Source organism: Halichoeres trimaculatus, unplaced genomic scaffold, assembly GCF_033239565.1.
Source record: "Halichoeres trimaculatus isolate MK-OKI-2021-1 unplaced genomic scaffold, fHalTri1.1 fHalTri1_scaffold_7, whole genome shotgun sequence".
In the NCBI taxonomy this organism is placed as follows: Eukaryota; Metazoa; Chordata; class Actinopteri; order Labriformes; family Labridae; genus Halichoeres; species Halichoeres trimaculatus.
In genome coordinates this window covers 17252230-17273219 of record NW_027437185.1, presented here as the reverse complement: position 1 = coordinate 17273219, position 20990 = coordinate 17252230, and the positions used below count along the sequence as shown (strand labels likewise).

Below are 20990 nucleotides of genomic sequence, written 5' to 3'. Positions count from 1 at the left end.
TGCTGCAATCTGAGTTAATGGGAATTCCGGGCATTTCCATAACACTGCAAATGCTCTCTTTTCAGGAGGGTCAATTTGCTGAATTGATGTGGTGAAATATTGAAAAGGTACTCGGACAGATCTCACTAAACAAACGATGTGTGTGTGTGTGTGTGTGTGTGTGTGTGTGGGTGCGTACAGGGAGCAGAGAGGTTAGAAAAGCTCTTTTGTGGCTGGCTGGCTGGTTCAGTGCAAGTGAAGATGAATAATTTAGGGAACACAAAGAAATCAATGTGGCATCTTTAGTTAATTTGATTTGCCGCATTAGAGAACAACTGGCTGCCTTATCTAATTACACACACATATGCTTGGGTAATTGTTGCAAAGTCAATAGTAAACAGGCAACATTCCTTTGAACAGTTTCTACCACCGCTGCTCAACTTTGGGCTGCACGCTGGCTTTGAAGTGCTGCCCTGAGCTGTGGAGTCTGAACGAATGATCTGAGCTCGGTGTGTTTGCTGCTCAGCGTGGTGAGGGCTTCTAGGTTACCCTGCTCTATTTGTACTGGGGGCGTACTGGGTACTGTGTGATGCAATGTAGTCAGATCCACTTTATAATATTTCCTGAGTTTCTCTGGTGTGTTTTTACTCCTGAAGACTGGAAAAAAGAGCAGAAGTTTTGTCCAGATTTTGTAGGAGAAATACAGGTAGTTAACTTAAAACCCTTGCATGACCCAACACGGTGGGGATGAGCTCCATCCTTAACACGTTTCTCAGCCTGGCTCTATACTTTGTAACATCCCTCAACAGACTCTTCTTGTGTTGTTTACTCTTCAACTCTTCTCTATCTTCAGGACTATGAGGGAGCAGGGGGAGGTAGAGCATACAGGCTGACCTAACAGAACTCTTCGCTATTTTCTCTCTTCACTTTATTCTGTCATATCATTATAAAGGGGGAGTCGTGGTAGTTAGAGTGTACAGGCTAACCAGGTGATCAGCTCAAGCCCAGACAAGCTCCTCCTTCTGGCTTTGTCTTCCTTATCCACATTACAAATTATCTCTTCACACTTCCCTGAAGGTTCCTATCGCTTCACACCTCTCTTTTATAACTAAGGGCGCAGTTGCACTGGTCATCCAAACCGTGCCATACTCACGCCCCCTCAGCACCATCCCCTGACGACTCACAAATGGACCAAAGTCATGCATGATTGCCTCTTGTACATACCTCATCATGTCGTAATACAACATAAGCATATCCCGCATACACTTTCATGAAGTGACAATGTGATCTTATCAGAGTCAGCACAATGGAAAACACAGAGAATATGACCTAAGTTACTTTTTGACTTGTGTTTGTTGTGGGGCCGTTTACACGACAACAGCTTAGGTTGAAACGCAAAAGTATTGTTGTGTTACAGCCTCGGGTGAACACAGAAACGTTTTAGCTGACATAAATTGCAAGCTTTTGAAAACGGCCACCAGAGTGGGTTTTTTGCTGAAACACAGCTGACACCTGGCCAAGCAAACAGTAAGCCAGCGTTCTCAGTGGAAAAGCTGACGTCATGCTCTGCTTCACGCAAGTGCATACAACAGTACAACAGTACCGTTGTTACCATCGTCACGGACTACCATGTTGTGCTGTTCAATCTGCTGACTGTCTTTCAAAAAAATGTGCATCTGTTGCTTCACTTCTGTACCCAGAATTTGCCAATACACCAGATGATCGGCCCAATTCTACTTCGGTGGAGATCCCCCAAAAGCGCCTTCTTGATAAGACAGTGGTAGTGCGAACTACAGGCCTGGCATGCAATTGCTCACCAAAGCGTTTTTGCGTAAACTTAGATTTTTCAATGCATTTTTACTGTGTTTTAGCGTTTGATATGCATTAAGTGTACAGAGCCAAAGCACACCTCTCTGAAGTGTGCCAAAGCCAAAGCAGTGTACTGTTCTTGAGCACGGTACAGAGCAAACAAACTAGACTTTATGGTTGAATGGTGCTTGGGTACGGTACAGATGGCCAGTGTGACCCCGCCCTAAAACAGAGGAATAGGGATTCAGGTAGGGTGTACTGTTAAAATGGGAAGAGGTGAGCTCAAACCCAGAGAAGCTCCTCATCCAGACTGTATCCTTTGAAACATTTGTCTACAGACTCAGCCTATGTTTCCTCTAAACTCCTCTCCTCCTTTGTAAAAATGGATCTTCAGGGGGAGGTCGGGCATACAGTCCAATCAAGTGTCTCACTCTGGCCCTGTCTCAACAGACTGTTCTCCTGGGTTTCGCTTTCTTAAGGCTTCTCTTTTATACTAAAACAGGAGAATAGGGGGAGGTAGGGTGTTCAGGCTGTAACCACTAGATGAGCTCCAGCACAATCGGGGTGAGAACCCTTCCTGTGTTTATTTGAAAATGAGTAGTTTTCTCTTTGATTTGTCAACACTTGTGATCAAATACCAGGAAAAAAATGAATGAATTGGTTTTAAACATCAGAAAAGCAGACAGTTACAATCTCCAAAACAAAAGATTACAAGGCTTTAAAAATAAGATGGTCCCCTTTGGTAGATGACAGATAAACAGAGTTTGAAGTTTTCCACCAGCACCGTGCAGTGTTTTAATCTCTACAGTCACCTCCAAGTGTGTGTGAACAGAGACAGTGTTTTGGCTGCTTGCTCTTATTATTGGATTGCATGTGAAACAATATAATGACAATGAAGTCAGCTGAGACCAGTCACAGCTGAACACTCTGCGATACAGGCTGAACAAAACAGAATTAAACAGGCGGGGAAAAAGGCAACTTGACGACAAGATATCAACAGCTGGCTGATCTCGATGGGCTGAAGAGTTTCTCCATGAAGCCACTGCACAGTGGAGTCTTTTTCAATAGAGATTAAAAAATTAAAACCATAAAATAAAAAAATAAAAACTCTGAAGAACTGTCGGAAAAGCTGAAGAGCTACAAGAAGTGTGTAGGGCTTCTAAAAAATTAGCTCTGCCTGCTCATGTGTTTGCCCAAAATCAAAGCTGACACTTGCACTCAACCCTCATGGTCATGAAATCATTTCTCGTCCAAATATTGTGACAGTTCAGTGATAAATTAGCAAAAGTTTCCAACTGAGCTTGCTGTATATGTTCAGCCCGTGATGACTTGTGTGAACAGTCCTGGCTGTAACATGATGTTTGTGGCCCTGTCGGGCTCCTGTAGCTCCCCCTGCATTAGCTGATAGCCTGCCTCCTGTCAGGCCTCCCACTTAATCCCGGCGGTCATTGGAGCCGTGGCTGGCCTCCCAGGCAGAGAGGAGGGATTATTACACCCATAAAAGCGGGCGTTTTAATAGCCTTTCAGATTTCCTCTGATGTGTTCATATGGCTGTGTGGTGCCATAAACCACCGCCTTCATCTCCTCTTCAGCCTCCTCCCTCAGCCTCCTCCTCATGATGACCTGCTGACCCCCCCTAACCTTGGCTCCCCATGCGTGCTAAAGTGCTCCTGTATGTTTGTGTCTGGCATCGACTGGGAGTTCTTGTGTGCGTGCTTCATCTCCTGTCACATTGTGTACCTGTGAGTGTGTGTGTGTCTGAATTCGAGACGCATCATGGTTGCGATGGCCTCTGGGGCCACACAAGTGCTTCACTTGAACGCAAAGCATGTCACATTTCACAAAGCGGTACATGCTGTGCAGTGATGACGACGAGCCTCTCCAGGCTGATAAAAGACATGCTTTGTGTAACTGTAAGTCTTCTATGTAAGACGCTGCGCCACCCGGATGACAGACACACACTCCCAGCTCTACCTACAACACCGAGGGGGAACAAGACCTGAGCTCATTACCTATTCCAGCCCTATCTGCAAGCACCGATGTAAAAGGTAGATAAGGGGGAGAATGAATATCATTTTCTTTCTTTTTTCCATTTCCCATGTACCTCCTTCCCCTTTTCATCCTGATGTAATTTGAAGCGCTTGAATGATCATAGACCTAGCCATCACCAAATCTGAAAAGACACGTTTAGGTGCCCTTAGGCTGGAAGACAAGAATCTATTTTCACTACACTCAAGGTCTGTGGATCCTGGGCTGAGTATAGCGTCTCCGCATAAAACAAGGAACAGGCATTAATTCAGTGGCACTGATGCTCCTTTCGCTAAGCTGCTAAAATATGCAAAGTTGGAACCTGTTTCCTATTTTAGAGTTATTGTTCACACTGTTGTGAGACAAATTCATCCCCTGCAGTTGTTTATCTACTTACCAGGTAACACAAAGTAAGCAGCTAATTGTGATTTTTAACTCTGACAGAAGGTTTGCGACACCTTCCCTCGCTTTTCTGTGTAAATTTTTTATAAACACTCAATCTTAATGCGTTTGTGGAGCGTATCGGCGTAGGCGCAGGGGGCCAACTTCCGCACTGAGCGGGCAAATGATCAGGCTGTGCTCCTTTACCCTTCATGTGGTCTCACGCTGGGGCAGAGGGCTGAGTGATGCGTGGCTCATATCTAATGGCAGCCTTCGGTCCAGCGAGCTAAGTGATGCAGGGCGAGGCGCGGTGACTTTGGGGCGTGCAGAAGTGTTGGAGGACACGGCTCTTGGACCACTCCTTATTATAGACGCTATTGATTTGTTTGATTAGATGAGTGACAGCAAACACAACACCCTCTACTCCCCCATTCACCTTCCCTTCATTCACTTTCTCCTCTTTAAGCCAAATAAAAGCTTTCTATAAGCTCTAAATTGCTCTTTTGTAGCATTTGACGAGGATGATTCTCCTCTTTTCCCCTGTTTCTAACCAAAAGTCACTCACTTTTAGATGTACACATGCAGATCTGCTTCCTTTCCCTCTCCTCCCCCCTGCTGTCCTCGTCTCATTACATTCAGCACACAGCATGGACGCCGATCAATTGCATCCAGGCCCCTTAACAAGCCACACCACTTCCTTACCTTCTCTAATGCAAATCAGGATATTGGCTACAAATCTCCCATCAAGTGAGTGCCCATTTAATGGAGTAGGAAGGTGGCTGTGCTGTTGCACAATGCCGAGCTTTCACACACTCCTGGTGCAGGTTGAGTTGGCCTTAACGAAGGAGGCTGAAGGGAACAAGGGGAGGAATAATCCAGGGAAAGGACAAGTAGGGGCATTGAGGGATGAGTGATGTAACCGCGAGACAGCTGTGGTGAAAAAAAAAAAATACAAACAGGTTGAATCGGAGCGTGAATGAGGTCAGACGGGAGAAACTGTGGATGTATACGCGCTGTTAAGCCTACAGAGAGTTGCTCGATTGACATGTGGGAGGGAGACGAGAGAAAAAAAATCAACGAGGAGGGTTGTAAATCAAAGCGCCTGCTGTTAAACTGCGCTATAGACACACTGTAGTTACTCCCATCTACATTTGTTTGGTCTGCAGCCATTGTCACATAAGACAAAGCAATCAATACTGCATATTTTAGCCTATGTTGTGAATGTAAAACATGGACAGACTGTTTTCTATTTTTTTCAAGTCCAGAATAATGAGACAGAGAGCAGTGGATGTGAATGCAGAAAGAAAATTCAACACATGACAGCGCTCTACTCTGCTCCCTAACTACCTAGCAAAGCCCTGCACAGCATGTGGTCCAGCTAACTCACTGCACAGTGGAAATAAACATCAGCCAGCATGGAAAAAAAGAAAGATGGACCAACATATTTACAGCACTAATGATATAGAATGATTGATCTTTTCTTGGCTTTCATCATCTGCCCTTTCTGAAGTGCCCTGCCACTTGTTTGTGTGCTCAGCCCTGCTTGGAACGTGTGGACGCCACATGTGGCAAAAGTTTTTGGAGAAATGTTTCAGGAGAAGTTATTGTGGCAGTGAAGTGCAGGACAATTTTGCCTGTCAATAGTAAAACAAATATTGCAGCCAGAAAAATAACTCTGAGCTGAGTAAATCCCCGGCTTCTGAAACATCCTTAACTCTCAGCAAAGAACAGCCTCATGGTGTAAACGCACACTCTCACAATCGCTCTTGCACACATGCGCACATGCACACTAAGAAGATTTGACAGCGTGCACTCTCTGTATGCTTTTATGCTTCACTGACACTGATGGAGGAAGAAAAAAAAAAGGCGCATGGGCTGGGATTTGCCCTGTAAAGATGACACATGAGAGCCAGGGACAGGGAGAGCTTTGGGGGGAACGCTGCTATGATACACACTGTTGACATGCAGCCCAAGTGTCTCAACATCGTGTCACACATGTTAGTACAACCGATTTAGAGAGGGGGCAGGAAGTGCAATCTGGGTCAGCTCATTATGAACATCTGGAGGGGGAGCGAGAGCCGCTGCTTTACAGATACGAGGAAAGACGGCTGTTGGACTGGGCCAAGAAGGCAAAGAGAATCCAACAGTGTCTTAATTAAAGGATGTCCTCCAGAGCCAGATTGGGTTGGCTGGTGTTGGAGGAGAGATCTATATCCCCTCTTGCAGTGTAAATGAGGAGGGTGAACTTCAGAATCTATGGGAAATAGCTCATCCTCCTCCCCAGGGAGTCGATGCAGAGCCGTTGTCTTGCACTGGGGTAAAATTACCCTTTGGAGCGGCATACTGAGTTTTCTATTATCCTGGCATCTAATCCTTTGCCTTTTACCATCTGAGTGCCTAATTGCGGCCTGCATGTAATCCCTCAATCTGGAGTAACGCCAAAGCGAAACACCATAGGATGGATGCTACCCACACCACGGCGAGAGAAGATCTGCATCCAGTTGACTCTCTCAGCGCTCTGCTCTTATTCACGATCAATCAGTGGTGCAGAAATCTACAAAACTGACATGGGGTCAGCAGCAAAGTGCAATCTGTTATTTCAACTTCTGCTGCCTTGCCAGGGTGAAGGCCAGGTTAGAAAAACAGCAGGCTCACTGCCTTTGGTGCTGTGAGTTATATCTGAGCTCTGGTAGGTAAGATGGGCAGGCTGTCATCGTCAATCAGGATTAATTTCACTGACAATGCTAGATCCAAATTAAAAGTGAGTCAGTACATAAGCAGTGTACGCTTTTCAGCCCCAGGCGTCAAAGTCTTCCTGGAAATCAAATAAAGTCTTTCTTCTGTTATTACAGAAGATAGTATTCATTAAAAGAAGAATAAAAAATACATCTGAATCTATGAAGCTTTCCTTTGTGTGTGTTGACACAAGATGGCTGCCAGGCAGCAGAGACAGCTGTTTTTGGATCCAAGCACTACCAGTAGACCTCGATGGTTTCCTTGAGGAGACAGCACAGCCGACATCAGTCCATCTGCACCACTGTGCCATTAGCAGTTCAAGGATCTCACAGAGCCCTCTGGTATTAGCCTATCAGCCAGACGACTGGATGTAAATGCCACCTGATTGGACAGATGATGATTTAGAGGTAGATAAAAAAAGACACACACACACACACACACACACACAACAAGATGTCAGGCTGCATCCCGTCCAGGAAAGGATCAATACCTCTCTGGTTACAGGGATTGTCAAATTAAATTTCAGTTGTAAGAAATGGTTACTAGTAGTCATACAAAGCGGTCCAGCTTTGTGATGGGTGGGGGTGGAATTGAGCATTGTGGGGGGCGCGAGTCACCCAGGGCACAAGTGATCGACTTGGTCCACGCCAAGGGAATCGATACTGCCGAGGGCAAGAGTTTGATATGTCTGCCTGATAAGTCTGTGTCTTTGGGCCTCGGTATAATAGAGCATAGATAGTATTTCCAGCCAAACACACAAGCATACACACACAGAGAAGCATACAGAGAGGCAGGCAGCCATGCACACATACTCAACCCAAACAGGCAGCCAAGCACAAAAAGCACAGCACACATTCTGGGGGAACATTTAATCTTCCTCAGATTCAATATGTCTCAGGTTTTCAGACTGGGGCCCAGGAAGTCCGGGCGAAAAACACCTCTGAAAAAAAATGTCTTTGTTGAAAAATGCCTTTTCTGTCCTATACTATCCATTGTGGAGCTTCTTTTTCCCCTGCAGCTTCTTTTCTTCGACAAAGAAGTCTCTCTAATAGGACTGAGATAGGATTCCTTTCTTTGACTTTCTATTAGTACTGTGTTTGTTGTTAGCTGTTTACCTAATTTAAAAGACAAATGACCAACATATGTCGGTATGTTGTGCTGCAATGACAATTAGACCAAAGATAGAAAACAATCATTTAACTGATCTGAACAGGGATTAAAGATTGATACAAAGGACTGGCCCTAAATTGGTAATGATTGGTTCCTGATTGGTCGGAATCTTTATGCTCTTCAGACCTTGCTGCAGTAAGTAGTGTTATCAGTATCTAGATCAGAGTCATTCATTAATCCAAGTATTTGAAGTCTGCTTTAAAGTGATACTCCGGGATGGAACAAGTTGGGTCCTATCACAAGGTTAAGGGCAGAAATTACCCCTACAGCAGAGTTTTTGTGCAGCAGAATCCCAGAGCGCACATCAAACCCCCCCCCCCCCCCCCCGCTCCTCTGCTGGTTTCCTCTGCACTCAGGACCAAAAACACAAATAAACAGACTTCCACCGAAAAAATCTGATATCGGTCTGCATTCACGCTTTATTTAGAGAATTTTCAGCGCGTTACTTTCACACAAAAACACCACTAAATAAGGCTCTAGTTCTCATCGTGTCGTAAAACGGCGCTACCTCCGCTGCAGAGCCACAGCTGGCAACGAGACGCTTGCCGCTTAGTGTATCAGTCCGCGCGCGCCGTGCCAGATATATCAAGTAAAATTGGCCCCATCTGTATTCATAGGAAACCGGCAGACGAACAGGGAGGGGGTCTTTGGTGCGAGTGCCCTGGGCTTCTGCTGCACAAAAACTCTGCTGTAGGGGTAATTTCTGCCCTAAACCTTGTGATAGGACCCAACTTGTTCCATCCCAGAGTATCACTTTAAGGTCTGCTCATAATCATGTTTGTCTTTGCATTGGATGACTGTTATTCTCATGGCTAAGCTTACATGCTGTGGATTGTTTTTTTTATTTTTGCTTCGATGCTTGGTTAAAGATAGAGTCTGCAGGATTTTTCTAAAAAATAAAATGTCAACTTATACGGGAAAAACTCGGCTCAACTGTCTCCTTTAGGCCTCTATACATGCCTGTCACTGTCTCTGTCTGCCTCAACCCTTTCCTCTGCCTGTACATTTATGTCTTAGTTGTATCCGTATCCAGAAACTAGGAGTGGTCACCTAAACTAATCACAGCATGCCCAGTGTGCATGTGAGCTGCGCATTGAGGAGCAAGTGGAAGAAGCTATCCTAAGCAGCTACGAAAGTAGGCGTAGCACGGAGAAAGAAAAACACAACCAAAGAGAAACAAAACGCCAAACAGATGAAGCTTTTTACTGAACAAGAGTGAAGCTTGGCTCAACTTTCACTCACTTTCTGACACTTGCAGAGCAGCACAGGACGAAGAGCGTCACAAGTTGGCTTTCTATTGAGCAGGTTTGTGTCAGATAACCCAGTGATTAGCTTGGGCTAGCATGCCAAGTCAGGGGCATGACTCTCAAGTTTCTTCCTCGTAGAAACAGGAAGCTAAAGGTGGTTGCTAGGCTAGTGAGATTGTTCAGGCTGGAGGTTGGAGGCAGTGGGTGTGCGCTGCAGCTGGCACTGAGCCAAGGAGACAAGTTTGAATGCTGTGTTTACTAACAAGTAACGAAAATTCCTGCAGACCCTACTCTTGATGGAAAATAAGTTGATTTGTAAATGGTGAATAAACCATAGACTGTATAAAACATGGACGTAGCAAAACTAGCATTTCAGACCCCAGACGTTTTTCAACCAGGCTGTAAATGTGCTTTTTAATGCCTAAAAGTCTGTTTTTTTTGGTTGGGTGTGTTCATGGTTTCTGGTCTTTCTGCAGCCAGCCTCAAGCAGATTCTTGATAAACAGCAATTTAATGCACTTCTGTGTAGACTCCATTTTATTAAACTGGACATTGCCCCTTGGTGTAAACACCATATGATTTAGTCAGACTGTTTTTAGCTTGCAGAGTGCCACTTGATCTCACATATTTACAGGTTTATTTAAAAAAGTAGGAGCTCTAAGAAATGCCTTGTTGCAGATACTGATTGGCACAAACAGCAGCAGTTGTACTGGAGCGCACACTGACTACTGGTCAGTACCTGGCAGAAATCAAAACCACATGGACCAACTTTGAGTACCTACCAAACACCTAGAAACATGCATCTGCAGAAGAAGTGTGTGAAAACTAATGTGTGTTAAATAATTAAACTAAATGAAACATTTACATTGTTTTGTGGGAATTCTAAAGAGCAACATTCACTGAAATGGTTTGAAGCAATTTCTCCACTCATGCTCTGTATTTCAGAAGCTCATTTGTACTTAATGTGTTTTCCCAACAACCAGTACATCAGCGATCTCAAAATGTGAATGAGACACATTTTTTCTGTACCACACATTTGAGAAGCTTTAATCTTTCTTGGATTTAGTATGCCATCAGTACCAGCATTCAGTCTAAATCTTGAACACTGATATCACAACCAAATCTCCTTATTCACTCTCAGAGATGAATTATTAAATTAAAACCATAACTCAAGGAGAAAGTAGATATATGTATGCTGGATTAATTAGCTGGAATCTCAGTTATTATGTATTGAGTAGTATCAATTACAGATGTATAAGATGTATGTATTTAATACTACAAGTAGAAGACATCACAATAAAATCCATCCTGACTTATGTTAACTGAGACATGAGAAGAAAAAGGTCGATTGCCTCACCCTGTTTTGGCGAAGTTTGTCCAGTAGGTCATGACCACAGCACTGAGCATGACGTCATTCTTGGAGAAGTTACAGGGGAAAAGGTCGGTGGGACCGATCATAGGGATTCCAAAAACATAGGGCACCTCGTCCCCATGGGCGGCGTCTGACCAGGCCGGCTTCATCAGGCTCTGGCAGTGATGGTAGAAGGCGTAGAAGTATGTGGGCGAGCCGTAGCGAGCGTGGAGATCGGCCGTAACCACAGACGGCTCCACCCACTGGTGGTCCGTAAACAGAGCCACAAGCGTCTTTCTCCTGGTCTCGGGATTGTCTCTGTCTGCCCAGTCTGTGTACATAAACTTAATGGTCTCCCTCAGTGTGTCCTTCCCCTCTGGGTACCCGTACAGACTGTCCACAAAGTCTGACACAGAGAAGTCAAAGTCATTCCCAGAGACGCCGTCCTCTGAGTCCACCACGTTCTCCACAAAACGCAGCCCCTCGCCCTGGTTCACCCCCAGCATGATGTCATAGTTGAGGAACTCGCCCTGTTCCATCAGGATCTCGGGGTCGTCAGGGATGACATCACCGTCGATCACAGGTCCGAAGGCCACGTGGTACCTCGCTGGTTGGATGTCCTGCTCCACCAGCTCCCTGGAGCTCTTCTTCCTCAGGCAGTCCACCATATCCAAGGTGTCCAGAACGTTACAGCCCACCTTCTCTGCCAGCAGACGTGTGTACTTGACCGGCTGGTAGTTCACTGCCCAGCTAGAGAGGGCTGAGCCACTCTGAATGATGGCTCTGTGGAAGAGACCTGCACAGGGAAGCAGGAGACAGAGACAGGAAGATGTTAGTGTGTCACTATTACAGAGAATAATTCAGTTATGTGCTATACTACATGATAGTTTTTAATTTTGTTGCTGACACGATCAAAAGGGTGCTGTCGGCTCCACAGCCGATAAGAATAACAAAGGCCAGACAGAACAAGTCCTTGTTGCCACACGAGACAATAATGGAATCATGACTGTGATAATGAATGTGCAGATGGCCCGGTCTCACAGACAGCTCGTAGACAGAGGAGCAAATCAGCGCTCTGTCTGTCAGCTTGTCTTCTTCCATCCATCTCTATGCGCTCTCTCTGTAATAATCTCTGTATGTTTGTCAGGAGCAGATGCTGCCAATATGGCTCTGTGGGCTTGTTGCAAATGCATCAAAACTAGCGAACAGGACTCTACCTTACCCAAGGAAACATTTTACTGGTATGAATTTCAGATATGTGAGAAGAGTTGCTGAGAGTGTGAGCCTTGTGCATATGCCCTCCACCTGCTAATGCATATTTCAAGGTAGCTTAAATTATATGAACCTCAAACACAGCAATTACAGACACAGATGCTCCTCTTTGCACTCATTACACACAAACACACACGCACAGGCACAGTCTGTCTGCATCAGTTACACCTTGCTTGAATAAAAGTCTTTTTTTCTTTTACCTGAAAGATCACTAAATTCTACAGGAGTTTGTGGGCGGATTGCTATAAATAAAACTTGACTCCTACTCTCTACGTTTGCAGGAAGAACAGACCTGCACATTATCCCCCACTGATAGCCTACAATGCAACATGGTGGCACACAATGAAAGAAGACCAAGCAGAACAGAAAAACATGGTCTCCTGCTTGTTATACACAGAAATAGAGACCAAGAGTCAACAGACCATCCATTATGTGAATCAACATTGGAGTTTTGTGAGCGTGTGTGTGATTGTGTGTGTGTGTGTGTGGGCAGGCTTTCAAAGGGGGAGGAGGGGGTTCAGAAACCTAGGCGAACAAATCTACAGTCTCATGGGGTGCTCTCTCTCACAAATTAGATTACATTTTAGTTGCAGAGCAGTATGAAGGAAATCTAAAATGACTTTTCAGCACAAGGAACAGATCCCAAATAACAAACATCATTTCCTCAGATATAATTGAATCGCGTCATCTTTGAAAGATTTTTTTTTCCCATGCAGACAGCAGAGTGAAGGTGACATGACATCCTCTCCGTCTCGGGTACACCCTCACATCATCGCCGATGCCTCACAGCAACGCTCATCCATCCTCATAATACAGTTTCTTTCCTCAAAGCAACAAGAACTGTTTTGCAAATCTAAGGAAGAATGAGGCAAAACTCCAGCATCTAGACCACGAGGCTACGCTCCTTATTTCCTGCAAAAGTCGAGGATTGCTGCTGAACTCACAGTGCTGAAAGCCACAGTGGATGAAACGTACCAAAAAAGGCATCCATTAGAAAGAAAATTCATTAAATGATTTCCCATTTTAAGCTACAAAGACTTGCGGAGAAATGCTCACGCACGCAAACTCAGTTTGTGGTATTTCAGCAACAGTGTGGGTGGCAGTGCTGAAGTCTTTGTGTTTATGAGGTAAACAGCAGTCTTAAGTGCCAGATATATCACTTTGGTAGTCTTAATCAGAGGCGGCGGGGGGCTTATTTCTTCTTGGCGAAGATGAAGTGTTTATTTACAGAGCTATTTACATTTATTTGTTCGCAAGTAGTAAGCAGAATTAATGTGTCTGGGTGAGTGAACTGTGAAATGTTTCTGTGGTGAGTGTTTACCAGCATAAGCCACAGTTTCTGTGCTTGAACATTGATTTTACTTTTGAATGCAGCTGTTGGCCGCATGGATTTCAGTGCATGGCTTAAAAGTAAGTTTTTGATTTAATTACTTGAGATCTAATTTCTTTCTTTCTGTCTTTCTTTACTTTACTTTATTTTCTATTTTTCCAGCATAAATTTCATGTGTGCATAAATTTCAGTCTATGTGCCAGCTTTCTGCAGATGCTGCCATTACAGCTGCCTGGTATGCACGACCTTCTCCCCACTCATCTGTGTCAGTAGATTTAAATCAGACAAGCTGGACACAAATTTATAAAACTAAAAAAAATATTAGTGGGAAGAGAAAACATTCTATGCTAATTTGACAAATGAGATGATTTCTTGTCTTTTTATGCCTCAAAATGCCAGAGTGAATGATAATCTGTGCCCTTTAATGAAACCACGTCCCCTTGCCCCATAACTTTTTTTCTTTTTTTTAAAAAGGAGATACGGAGCACTGAGATGCAGATTCTTGTCTGCTTTTCTATTCGTGTTTTAAGAAAATTCAAAATGTAATAAAAAAAGTGCAAAATTATTTTTTTCTACAAACTTTTTCACAGGGTTGTATTTAATAATTTTTTTTGTATGTGGTAAACTCTGGGGCAGTATGGATGTCTGACCACACCTGGCATCAAACCTGCCATTTTTCGGCAGTTTGTTTGTACATTTACTCGCCAAAAACAAGACTTTTGGAAGTTTTAAATCGAGAGAAACAAACTTTCAAAACTGTGGCCCTTAAGTCTAAGATGTTGAGTTAAACTGAAGCTTCAAGGTAACTCCACATGTTGCAATCATGTAGTGTTCATGTACAACATGAAGTGAGTGGGAAGAGTAGATTTTGCTTCAAGTACACTCATACAACTTTAATGTTTAATTTTCAGTTCACACAAGACTTAGAAAGACATGGCAGAGTTTACTAAAATAAAAGGAAGAGTGTTTGAACTATAGACTGTGTTCAATTCAATTCAATTCAATTCAGTTCAATTCAATTCAATTCAATTCAATTCAGTTCAATTCAGTTCAGATCAATTCAGTTCAATTCAGTTCAGTTCAGTTCAGTTCAGTTCAGTTCAATTCAATTCAGTTCAGTTCAATTCAGTTCAGTTCAATTCAGTTCAGTTCAATTCAATTCAATTCAGTTCAATTCAATTCAGTTCAGTTCAATTCAGTTCAGTTCAGTTCAATTCAGTTCAGTTCAGTTCAGTTCAGTTCAATCTATCCCAGAGAGACAGTTAAAGGCAGCAAACAATGACAACAACAGAAGACAAAGGTGAAAGCAGCAAACAGCACAGACAGTGTAGCACATTAGATTTAAAATTAGTGTACTGTTTAAAATGCTAAAATACTAAATCCAGGAAAATAAAAAAGGTAGAAAACAATTGCTTAGATTAAGATAAAATGCTGAGAATACTGAAATACTAAATGTTAAAAAACTAATTAAATACTAAATAACACCCACTTAATACTAAGTAAAATAGCAAAAAACAAAAAACAAAAAAAACTTGAGATAGGAGACCAACATGATGTGTGTAAAATAGCATGAGGTGTAGAGCAAAAAGTAGTTGCTACAAGTGTTCTTGGCCTGTGGAGCTAAATCGTTTGGAGCGCCCCCTGATGACAGAGTGGAGAAAAGATTGTGAACCCCCCCTTCATGTTTACACATAGAACAACAATCTTTAAAAATAAAACACACAAAGATTACTTTTAATTAGCTCTCTGATGTTAATTTGATGATTGATTAATGAACAGCTCAGCTGATGGATGTGGGCTCTTCTTTCTTCCAGTCAAAGTAAAGGGGGAGCAGGCAGGTAAAACGTAACCAACACAAACACAAGGACCGTTGCCCTTTTATGAATGCGAGTGTTTGCTCCTAACCAACGCTGGAATCTGCTCTGCTGTGGGCTGTACCCACATGAGGGACCTTTAAAGCTTTATCTGTGAGTCCTTTACCCAGTCCTGCGGCTTCCACAGCCACATCACTTCAGCACCAGCCTCGGCTCTGTTAGCTTCAAATATCAGATAAAAAGTATTTTAGGTTAACATCTCACAATAGGCTTGGCTGCATTATTTATTTGGGTGTGAAAGCTGGTTACAGACAAATATTGATGGGAGAGAGTAAGCAGCAAAGAGCTGTGGTGAAGAGTCTTAGCAGCGGCTACTTTAAAGAGGACTGTGTACATGGGGTGCACGCTTCAGCCACTGAGCTGAACAGCTGGTCATGCTGTTTTTGATTTTAAAGCCCTCAATCAACTTTTGTTGTTTAAATGAAAAATGTTTGACTTGGTTGAATTGCTCTGGAGTAGACCTGCTGAAGACCAAAGTGCTGCTGTAACTCTGTTTTTCTTAAAGTTAGAGCCCAGAATTGTCCTTTCTTCCCTCGATTTCTGGTTCTGCAACACGTGTCTCATTCTACACGGGAGAGATCATCAACTTCCTGTGGCCTTGCCCTGACGCTGCCCTTGGATCTGTCCTGTGGTGGTGCTTCTCTGCAGGATGGTGGCCTGTGCCGCATCCCAGGGAGCGGAAGCAGATGTCGAGGGTTTCACCCACTTGAAAGCATCAGAGGGGCAGCCGCGAGATGAAAGATGGCCGCTCAGAGGCAGCGAGGAGGAGGAGGAAGAGGAGGGGGTTCTGAGGCTTATTCCTCCCCTTTTCCTCCTACTCCCCATCCTCTCCTTCTCTCCCCCTCCCCTCCTCACTCTTTAGCAGTTTTGCCTCTCTTCACATCTCGCCTCAGATTGCGCTGTGCAAACAGAGCCAGTCATGGTGCAGCAAGTCTGTCCTGAATCCCAATGCCGCCAGCCATGCCACTGCCACTTTCTGAATGTCTTTGATCATAAGTTTGCCAGAGAAAAAAACATTCGCCAGCAGAGCAGCCCCGCTGATTGCCACCACCATTTGAAAGATATACGTGTATCAAATCCGTTTGCTGTAATTGAGAAGAGTGGCTCCGATGTGACAAGGCTCCATCAACCTCTCTATCTGCACCCAAAACCCACAGATGGCCCACTGCCGAGGAGCCAGGGTGACACTTCCAGATTTATCTCCTGCTCTGCCTGATGAAGGAGAGTAAGAGTGACCGTGGCTTCGCTATTGTTTGTCGAGAAACATATAAATCCAGCATGCATGAGCTGTCACCTGACCGATAAATATGTATTAAAGCTGTGTGTGATGAGTGCTGCTGTGGAAAGGAGCTCACAGGGGAAGGTCAAAGAGGGAGAAACAGAAGAGCAGGGCCTTGATAGCCCACTGAGGGAATCCACTAATTATCCACACAGGGAGGCTTTTTATGTGTGTGTGTGTGTGTGTGTGTGTGTGTGTGTGTGTGTGTGTGTGTGTGTGTGTGTGTGTGTGTGTGTGTGTATTTGTGCTGACTTTGATTGATCTGGCACCACGATGATGAATAGACCAACGGACAGACGGAGGTTAACCATTTGTGACATTGTTTTGTCTTCAGTATCTACTCTGACATCTAAACAGTGAACGATTCCTCGCTCAACATCCTGCCAAATTAAACAGAAAGCAAACGATGCAAAACAGCCAACACGTGTGTCACATTCATATCTGGAGTGTTCTCACTTAGTTAAAGCAACAGATAGCCCTGAAATTATCTGCCAGTGTTTGACATGCGAGCACCCGACACCCAAACTGTGAGCAGATCCATCAAGCCGTAGCGTTGCTGGCAGATTGAGGTCACGCTGAATTATGACTGGAGCTGCGAGGTAATCACTCATTGGGCGCCTGCTAAAATGCTGTCGCGTCGCTCTGCGGCCGTCCGCGTGTGCTGTGGCTTGTCGACCTCGACCGGGCTGCTCCCCTTCCTGCTAGACGCCCACTAGATGGGTGTGCGGTTCAGGTTCAGGTGGAGTGGCCTGAGGAGATAATTCACCACTGATAGGAAAAAAAAAAAAAAAAGAGTCTGACCTTGGGGGTATGATGACCGGCGTTGGTTAGAGAGCCACAAACCACAGATAAATGCGCACACACAAACACACACACACACACATGGGTAGGCTAAAGTTTAAGCTGTGTTTTGACAACAACACTATGGCTGCTGCACAACCGGAAAGAGGGACAGAGGGAGGGTAACATGATGTGGCTTTGTTTTGGCTCACCGCTGATGTATTACGTGGCATCTATGAGCCCGTGTGAGTGTTGAGTCTGTGTTAATGGACGAGGATGTTCTGTTTGTGGTGATGCCAGAAAACATCATAAATAACTGTACTTTGTAATCTGAAACAGCTGGCAAAAACCACTGAGGCATCAGCATTGAGGTTTATCAGCCTGACTAGGAGATAAATGTGACTTTCAAGAGCATCCTGCAAATTCACAACATCAACTGTGTCATCCCACTGACTGTATTTAAAGATGTGTCTCCTCCGGTTGTATAAAAGCAAAGCCAAATTACTTCCTGTGACGGGGAGGCAGAGAGGCGGGCATTTAGCCTCTTTGTAAACAGCTACAGCTTGACTGCCTGTCAGTCAAAGCAGCCATTAACTTAAAGGTAGCGTAGACTAAACTAGGAAAAATTAAAACATGATCATCATGATAAGAACTAAATTAAGCATAGTAATAGTTCAGGCCAGCTGTGAAGTCAAGTTCAACCCAAGGAACATCAGCTGCTGTCATCTCCAGCACTAATCAACTGACAGAGAAGCAGTCATTTCAGCTGGAAATAAAATCATGCCTGTAAAGCCTGATACATTAAAAAAAAAAACTATTGCTATTGCTATATCATTTTTAAAATAATTTATTTATTTCTATCCCATTTGACACTTTGTGTGGTTTTGGCAACCTTCTTAATAATGTTTTTAGTAAATATTCATTTGACGCAAAGAGTACTAATAAAAAAAAAAAAGAGTCACAATTTAGACGTTATTACCACAACTTCTTAAAAATTATCAACACACCTCGTTTTGGTCGTTCTTTGGCCTCGTTGACACAACAACGTTTCACCTGAGGACCAGTCCATGGGGACTTGGGTTTATAACTGGAGGGACACTGGTTCAAGTGCTGGCATGGGACAAAATTGGGACATAATTTCCTGAGCACTGTCAAGTGCCCTTAAGCAAGGTATCATACCCCCCAACTGCTCAAGGTTGTACGTCGCTTTGGACAAAAGCATTTGTTAAGTGATACTGTAAATAAAAAATGCAGAGTAAAAAGTCTGCATTTTCACAGAAATGCTGAAAACACTGTAGTATGCATACTAGGCCTGTAGTTGGCGATCTAACTGTAGAGATACACCCCTCCATAGACAAGAAGAAGTCTAGCGGTCTAACGCTGTTTTCCAAACCGCCTACTACATACTACGCGTGAATGTAGAATGTAGTAGGCACTGCATACTGCTGACTGCTTTTGCATGTAGTATGTAGTGTGACTGTTCTGTTGGGTCTTTTTTGTAGTATACTGCTCTGGTTTTCAGTTTCGGAAGGCGGAGCTACAGCTGATGATTTTTTTTTTAACCTTTATTAAAAATGCACAAAACAAACTATAGTTAGATCATGACATTTTAGTTATTTTGTTAATCATATAACAACAGAATCATCATATTTGATTTTTAATCTTACAAAGTTATATCATTTATCAAAAAAAATCTGGGAGGGATTGACTTTTTGTTTTTTACAGCTGATGGAAAAACCACTTCTATATAATCCATGTATAGTAAAAAAAAAAAAAAAGGTATATATTGGTTTATATGGGCTTTAATGAATTTGTACAAGTAAACACTTTTTTTAAAACTGGAAGTGACAAGATTTACCGGTGTTTGTCTCATCATTTCACCTCTATCTCTCTGAACTTTTTAATGTTAGTGTTGTTATATTGTAGTTATTATGACGACTTATTCCAGTAGATGGTGGTAATTAACCGAAACCTGCCACCCAAACAGTGTCAGTGCAGTGCATTGTGGTAAACAGTATGCCAGGTAGATGGATCCACTGCATACTGAGAAATTTTCCTGGATCAGTAGGACAAGGAAAGTTTTGCATACTGCAGATTTTGCAAGTTTTTGCATACCGTCTACTACATACTGAATTTCAGCCAAAATAGTAGGTACTGCTTGTGTAGTAGGCAGTTTGGAAAACAGCCCAAGTGGTGCAACAGATGCACATTATGTTAAAAGGCAGTCAGCAGATTCAGCAGCACAAACACAACACTGTAGTCCGCCATTGTTACCATTGTCTGGTTCGTGCATGGCAACTTGAGTTGCCACAGTGAAAGTGTAACACGCAACTGAGCAGTTTTCCAAAGGTTTTGTTTTAGGTTGGCTAAAACACAGTTTACATGTTGGGAGAGGCCAAAATGCAACAATACTTTTGAGTTTCAGCCTAAAACCATTGTCATGTCAACGGCCCCTTTGAGGGAGCTGTTTAGTCTTTCATGATGCCACTAAACACTCAACACCTGCTGTGTTATCTGGAACAGCTGAAGCACCAGTGGTGAGTTTCACTAGCCTGACTGTAAAAAAAAAAGTGACTTGAAAGTGTATCCTGCCAATCTCAAACAGCCTCAACACTGTCATCCCAATTTAAAAAATGACTTAACAAAGACAGAGGCGGTGTTACCACGACATCTCTGAGATGACCTCAAAAGTTTGAATTGGCCAACTCTTATTTTATAGGTCACTGATTCATTTTCTTAACAATCTTCCACATGACTTTAAGAGCTAATAGGGGTAAAAATATGTAAAGCAGCAAAATCTTATCAAAATTCCTCTCATACACATAAAAGCCACCGCAAGAGAGGAATAACGTGGCCACAGGGATGTGTCTTTCTCTCCCTTTTCTTTCCCTCTCCTGAACTCCTGCTAGATCTTGTTCTTCCTTGCCTTCAATCTTCCCTCCGCTCTGTTTTTTTTTTGGTCTTTCTCTTTCCTCACATTCTCTCCTTTTTTTTCTGAGGGACCATGCTGAGTCCCTCCCTGCTGATTATTAGACATGAGCCTGCGTTCAGCGGAGCCTGAATCCTCTGAGCCATCTTACCTCCACCATCTCTTCAGTGTAAGCAAATCTCCACAGACCCATGGACTGTGCAGGGCCCCCCCTCTGATGCAAACATTCCTCCCCGTCTACAGTGGAACTAGGCTAGCACTCAGTTGGACACACTCGATAAATGTTGCTCTGCCTCTTTTGCTGCATTTCACTCAGGGCGGCTCTTTTCTTTCTTTCTTTTGCATTCTTCTTCAACTCTTGTCTTCACTTATAAATCGTATTTTTCTTCCAAAGATAAAGATATATGAAGCAACTTATTCCTAAAATATTTAAGGCCAGTGGGGAAATGAATTCTTCAAAACCTGCCTAATTGTACATCGCTGGTTCTTTAATAACACAGGGTAACCGCTGCTGTCTCCATGACTACAGCCGACAATACCACAGGCTGCATCCACTTAAACTCAAGTAGCTCTGGTTCTGATCATGCATTAGTCCGTGGATAATTTCACACTGGTCCAGCAGTTCTGAGAGGGCACCTACATTTTTTTGTTCTGTTAAAACAACCCCCAAGCCTCGAAATCCTCAAAACTAACAGATTAAAAAATGACAAGGTGAGACTTTGTGCGAGAGTTGTCATTAAATACACTCTCATGTTTCCCTCAGGCTGCATGTTCGACACAAAACCGTCCAAACTACACCATGTGAGTGGGCATTAATCTGAGCAAC

General features: G+C 43.5%; 1 protein-coding gene across 3 annotated transcripts in view; it reads right to left on the bottom strand.

Annotated features, from left to right (window-relative positions):
* The window catches only part of nlgn3a (neuroligin 3a), a 164627-nt gene that overhangs the window by 6968 nt on the left and 136669 nt on the right, over nt 1–20990 (bottom strand). For all 3 annotated transcript variants that reach the window (XM_074674908.1, XM_074674909.1, XM_074674910.1), the window contains one exon: nt 10707–11496. In XM_074674908.1, coding sequence (XP_074531009.1) covers nt 10707–11496 — 790 coding nt within the window. The remainder of the gene's footprint in view (nt 1–10706; nt 11497–20990) is intronic.